This window comes from Amblyomma mixtum, chromosome 6 (assembly GCF_055824585.1).
Source record: "Amblyomma mixtum isolate Tamu chromosome 6, ASM5582458v1, whole genome shotgun sequence".
Taxonomy (NCBI): Eukaryota; Metazoa; Arthropoda; class Arachnida; order Ixodida; family Ixodidae; genus Amblyomma; species Amblyomma mixtum.
This window is the reverse complement of record NC_143017.1, coordinates 48396419-48403106: the sequence shown is the minus strand read 5'-3', so window position 1 is coordinate 48403106 and position 6688 is coordinate 48396419. Positions and strand designations below refer to the sequence as shown.

The 6688-nt window shown below is 51.5% G+C and overlaps 1 protein-coding gene across 1 annotated transcript; it reads left to right on the top strand.

The window, feature by feature from the left end:
- The first annotated feature begins 4714 nt into the window (after nt 1-4714).
- On the top strand, nt 4715-5785 carry LOC149339017 (kelch domain-containing protein 3-like). Its single transcript, XM_089550852.1, has one exon. The coding sequence runs from the start codon at nt 4715-4717 to the stop codon at nt 5783-5785; it is 1071 nt and encodes a 356-aa protein (XP_089406978.1).
- Nucleotides 5786-6688: the final 903 nt, after the last annotated feature.

The following is a 6688-nucleotide window of genomic DNA, read 5'->3' as shown; positions in this document are numbered from 1 at the left end:
CGCGGCTCGGCCATCAACCGCATTAGGCGCGTACAAGCAAAGAATACTCCAGTCAGTGTTGCTCAGCGAAAAAGCGAGTGACAGGTATCGACCCGACATGCACGAATGATGACCGTGTACCTCTAGCCCCGGCAACTTCTTAACAAAAAGGACACAACCAGCCGATGTGCCCACAGCATGGCTAACGGCGGCAATATACCTAGACGTGAAGCGTCGCACCATGCTCCCGGTCTCTTGTTCGCCGTCAACTTTAGTCTCCTGAACAGCCAGTACATCAATATCTTGCTCCGTCATAAGTCGGTACAGCTGGCTTTGTTTTCTTTTACCTGGCAGACCTCTAACATTTAGGGTGGCGACTTTCAACGGCGGTGCAGAAGCCATTTTTACATAGGAAGAAGAGACCGGAAGCACGGTGCTTACCTCCTGCGTCTAGCATGTCGCTAGACGTTGCCTTCGTCGCCGGTATCATCCGCCGCGAGCACTTGCCCCTGTTAGGAGGCGCCTTGTCGCCGCCACGCTTGTCAGACGGAACCTTTGGACGCGGCCGTGGACTGGACCGTCGTGCTTGAGGCGCTTTTGCATGTGGTTCCTCGACACTGGGCTCTGCTGACTTGTCCCCGTCGGGCTTGGTCTCGGTCTGCGGACGCTTCGCCAGGGTAGTGACGCCGGTAGTGATGCGGGCGTCGGCCTTATCGTCCGGGTTCTCGCAGGCCGCCTTTGATTCCACGTCCACGGGCATTGGCGGGCTCGCTCCATTTTTTGGCGCCGTCAAAGATGGGTCGCTAGTTGGCGAACCGCTCTCCTGTGCGACCGTCGTGTCGGTGTTGCTCCTCGCAACAGCTGGCTCAACCACCACCCCCTCGATTTTGCCCGCGTCGTCACCACCGCTCACTGCTTCCACCGCTTCGACGACGTCCACGAGTTTTGCCGAGTCGCTCGCCGCTACGCATCCGGTAGCCAACGCGTAGGTGCGAACGCAGTCAGCCTACGAGCGGCCATAGCGTCTGCACTTCGAGCACCTGGGCTCCTTGCAATCGCGGCGAACGTGCCCCGTGCCGCCGCAGCGCAGACACTGCATCGGCCGCCCGGGGCACCACCACGACAGCCAACTCGCCACCGACTCTAACCTGCTGGGGCAGGTCGCCCACCTTCATGCCTGGCTTTATCTTTATGAGCACGGTCCTCGTGGTGGACCCCTTCTCCTTCATACCGGCGACGCGCCAACGCTCCTGGGTGGCCTCGGTAACGTTGCCGAACGCCGCGAATGCCGTGCGCATGTCCTCGTCGGTGACGCCGTGTTGCATCCAGGAGGCGCAACTTTACCTGGTGGTCATCCGGTTCGAAGACGATGCAGAGGCGTCCCTTCACTTCGAGCTCCTTCAAGGCGGCCAGTTTCTTTGCGGCATCCGCACTAATGAACGTAACCGCCCACACGTGGTTTATCTCATACGTTCCCAACGCCACAACATCGGAGAGCGCACCAACGTCGGCGAGGGCGTATCGGAAGTCCTCGAACCTGTATGGTCTCACACGCACGTCCCTTTGCGGGAACACCGTATTTAAAACGACACGACCGGTGGGCAAAGAGAGGCAGAACGATCTTGTATTCCATATCTTCGTCGCTGGTAAACCTGTTTTCGCGGCCAGCAACGGCTGCTATCGCCGCTCCGTGGGAGTCCATGATCCTGCGACCACCCGCTTTCGCGTGAGGAAGTAGAATCCAAAAGGTAGAGCTAATCGAGGAAAAACGCTATCGGGGAGCGCTGGTGAGGGCAAGGGCTGAAGACACAGTTGCAGGGGAAGCGCCAACGAAACGGGCGCTTGGTTTAGAAAACGCCCGTGCTGAAAGAAACGACATTAACGAAATAGAATGGAGAGGTGTTTTAACAACGGACATCAATTGCATCAAAGCACCCTTTTTCGAGCATTATCAGGCGCTCTTCGCATCGATCCGGTAGATGCTAGCACATCTAAGAAGGTGTTTCTAGCCGAGATACCGAGATAGCCGAGATAAAAGACAAATTAGAGCAGGATTTAACGCAAGGGGAAGTGGAGCAAGCAATAGGCTGTCTAAATCAAACTGTAAGTAGACTGGAGCGGACAGGTTCAGTCGAAAGACGTTGTTATATACTATGAAACGCGATAGCAGTGATATCTAATCGCAATATTTAATTTTATAACTTTACGCTCTTCTTTTCTACAGAAGGAAAGAGAGTGTTACGAGTTTTTTTTTTCTAATTTCTACTCAAGGGCGTTCAGAAATCAGAACAGAAGGCGATAACGGGCTCCCTTGCTAGAGGGGTTGGGCCCCTTAACCGGAACAGCCTAGGGAAGGGCACTTTGGACGGGACTACTTCTTGCTCACACGTGCATATTCCCGCCTAATCAGCGTTGCGCTCCGTGATACGAGACCTGTCAACTCGATGGTCAATGCTCGTTCATTTCCACAAAAAAATTTTAATGGCATACGTCCTTTCTACGTGGAGTCATTGACAAAAGTTTGCGGGATGCGAATTCGCGGAAAAACTTTACAGCCGAGCGATTAGGCGCAAAATGCCTGTGAAAGGCATAGAAGCGTGAAGAGATGCGTATTATTTTATTATTTCTAGTAGAAGAATATCATGTGACTAGAAGGCGAGACAACGTGGAAATTAATTTTCTTTTCGCGAACCTGTGTCCCGAAAAGTTCTGTCCATGACTTTACATTCTTAGCCTCAATCATTCTGCGTTAGTCCTATTTTCGCATCGATCTCTCACCAGACGTTTCTACTTAGTTTACTTCTTGCCTCACTTTCAAGCGCCGTGGCATTAGATATGGGAATGGGCATGTTTAGATAAGAGAATCAGTATGAAAAGGAGGGTTCACAGTAACGTTATTAACATAGTTGACTGCGCCCGGCAAGCTATCTCCTCTTATATTATCGGCCGCCAGTCTGTAATCCCGTGGCCCGTGTTCCGAACGAATTTTTTTAATAATGACCTACTAAAGTGCCAGCGTACCGCGATACTCTACTACGAGTCTTTATTTCACTTATTTTGGTAATTTTCTTTAGTTTTGTATTTGGCTTTGAAATCCAAAGCCGCATACCACAGGTATATAATTTTATTCAGCATTCATTTACAATATCTTGCATATAATAATGCGATGGTGCAGGATGGTGGTGCAGTTGTTGTGATAGGATTCGTAGTCCTCAATATCGAAAAATAGAACACTGTTTTGCCACGGCCGCTGCATCAGATCAAGGCACAGAATCTTCTAATCCCGGCAAGCATGAACGTTATTTTGTCATGACTGCCTTTCCCGTCATGCTTTTTGCTCACAATAAATTCCTCTTCAGTAAAACTTCAGTAGGAGAAGTCTGTTTTAGACATGCGCGTCAGCTACGCGATGAAACTGGCGAGAAGTGTCAGACACCAGTGACGCCACCTCAAAGCAACGAAAAGGCATGTGACCGATGCGCAGTTCAGCACACCTGTCTAGTCCGGACACCGTAAATTCTGCAACCGTAAACGCAGTGCACAAAATCCTGACAGGCTACCAGTCACAATGGTTTCGGTGCTGAGAACTGCATTCCCCTAAAGTGTGCTGGTGTTTATTTGTAAGAGGCTGCTCCGGCGGATGAAGTCTGCGGAGAAAGAATAGATTGGTTTGGTTTGGTTTATGGGGTTTAAGTTCCCAAAGCGACTCAGGCTATGAGAGACGCCGTAGTGAAGGGCTCGGGAAATTTTGACCACCTGGGGTTTCTTAAGTGCACTGATATCGGAAAGTATACAGGCCTCTACAATTCTTGCCTCCGTCGAAATTCAACCGCCGCGGCGGGAACCGAACCCGCTTCTTTCAGGTGAGCAGCCGAGCACCACAGCCACTCAGCCACCGCGGCGGCGTAAGAAGTGATTGAAAACAATGTTTGGGAAGAGACGAAGAACTCGGTTGAAGTATCATATATGTACGGGATTTCGCACAGGAGATAGCGAAGAAAATCAAAGCTAGGTCATTGCTTTCTGCCTCGCCCCCCTCCCCCGCCCCCGTCCCATCCCCTCCCCCCCCCCCCCGCCAAAAAAAACGGAGCAAGCTAGCAGGAGACACCACCCAATTAGGAGAGCCTGCGACGTATGCCACAGCACCGAATACGCACAGCACAAACTTACCGTAGTGCATCGGAAACCGTGGAAGTGATATCTTCATTGGCATGTGCAAAACGGGAATGTGCGTGAAAGAACGCCTAGAAGGAAATTTCGAAATCAGTGGAACGCTCATCGTTGTGAACTTTGCCAGCATACTGAAATCCTTTAAATTGGCTACTATTCGGACAAGACAGTTTATCCCCACAAACTTGATTGTGCTGCAAGTTGTACAAACCATCCGTATTTACAAAGAAGCAGATATGACTGTGCGGCATTCTTCTCTAGGGCTGACTGCGCGCTAGGTAAGACTCCTATATCAATGTGAAAACTGTATCAAATTTACCGTGTTTCTTTCGATTGTTTTGATATGACGTTTCTTTTCTAGTTACTTAAGACGCATGAGTGCACTCCCGTGGATTAGTATTTTACTGCGAAGTTTTCTATTAAGGAAGCCAGTTCTCCGTTGAGCGCAAGTATATCAGCTGCTTTCAGACTAAGACCCACTTCAGAATTACGCTTAGTAGTCTCCTGCTTTAAGCAAAAAAAAATAGCTGGATCCCTTTTCAGAGTGAATTTTTGTTTCTCCAAAATGTGGACGTTGAAACTGCAAGGTGTTCCGAGTGCTGTCAACAGGCACGCTGTCGCTATTAATGGCAAGATCTACTCCTTCGACATCACCAGCTCTGAAGAGAACTTCGTCGCCGTGCACATTTTCTGCCCTGAGCGCTACCGCTGGCGCCTTGAGAGGACGCAGCCGCTACCCCGCGATAGGCCGGTTCAGTTTTTAGACTTTAACGTTGTAGCCTACGGCGACTGCGCTTGCGTGTATGGTTTCGGGGGACTGGTCCAACGACTGGCCTCGCATGGCAACCTTTACCGCTTCGATACCAGCACAAAGACGTGGAGCCGTCCTGAGGTGTGCGGTGGTGAGCCGAGGTATATCTGCCACGTTGCGTGCATGATGCGGAACCGCATGTACATCATCGGCAGCGTGCAGGTAGGTAGTACGTTGCACTTCCTTGACCTGGATACCTACAAGTGGCATCGAGTTCACACAACTGGAGACGGTCCAGCGTGCCCGCCTTTTAATTCGGGCTGTGCCATTGGTAGCCGGATTTATGTTTTTGGAAGCGCGCCTGGCAGCAACTCTGTGTATTACCTGGACACTGTGAACTTGACCTGGGTGCGCCCGCACGTAGAAGGCGTAGCCCCAGCGCTGCGCTGCGGTCATAGCGTCTTCGCGTACAACGGAGAGATGTACATCTTTGGAGGTTACAACAGGGAGCAGCGCGCACTCTTTTCAGACCTGCACAAGTACGACCCTGGGAGGTCTCGCTGGACGCAAGTGAGGCCAAGGCGGTCGGGCCCTTGTGCCAGAGTGCTCCAGGCCTGCCGTGTGATTGGGGACCGGGCGTTTCTGTTTCGCGGCCGCACATCGACGCGCATCACAGAAGGTCAGTCGCCTCCACGAGATCGGCACATCGTCGCACACCACCTGTTCTATCAAGTGGCATTGACTGATCTGCACGCGCTAGACTTTGCACCCACATTGGAGACGTTGTGCCTTGCGGCGGTCATAGATGCCCGTTTGGATATCGGCGACGTGGCGCCGACCGTAATGGAGACTTATAAAGCCATGACAGGTGAAGACAACAGATAAGCCCTGTGCTTGTCTACGAGAAGACATTGCAAGTGTGTGTGACAAAACCATTTAGACGGTGCTTCGGCAAGATGCATATCATGTGTGAATAAAACTTTTCACCTGTCTAGCCACGAAATGGCCCATTTTAATTCATTACTGAGCAAGCTAGTTGCTTTTTTGTGCTTGGCTGAGATTATTAATCCGAGAGGATTATATAGCTGTGTTGCGTGAGCAAAATGTGTCCGCAATTTCATCCGCACGTTTACGTCATTCTTTTAAGATATATGTGTGATTGTGACAGATAGTGTGGGATAAAATCTCGGAACCAGTGTGCCAACACACCGTATATTTTACTGACAGACAAGAATAACGGTTTCCTCGAAAGTTTATTTTTTCCACAAGTTTGCGTTCATGTATTCACTTTGCCTTTCCGTTATTCCTTTCCTTGCTCGTTTTGGCTCAAGCTGCCCCGTGTTCGTTGTTATGATTGCGTAGTTATGTCTCAGCTTTCGCTTCGTTTTGTTATTATGCGAAGCATATTAACGTAGGTTTGGGGCCTTCGCGCGACGCCCGGCGGTGGCCACCATTGACCTTCAAGGACCTTCAATTAGGTCACGTGACATGACGTCACGTGATGACGTCACACCGGCTGCAGATGGGGCCTCATATCGTGCCGTCGGTCGCCTCCCGGCGGTGGCCACCATTGACGTTGAAGTGAGATCACATGATGTGACGTCACGTGATGACGTCACACCGGCTGCAGATGGGGCCTCATATCGCGCCGTCGGCACGCCGTGGCCGTCGGACGTCGCCCGGCGGAGGCCTCCACGCTTCGGTTCGCGCCGTCGCGCGCGACGCGGCGGCGGCGCCACCATCGCTGCATCGCGTGATATGTGACGTCACGCCAGGGATGGGGCGGCG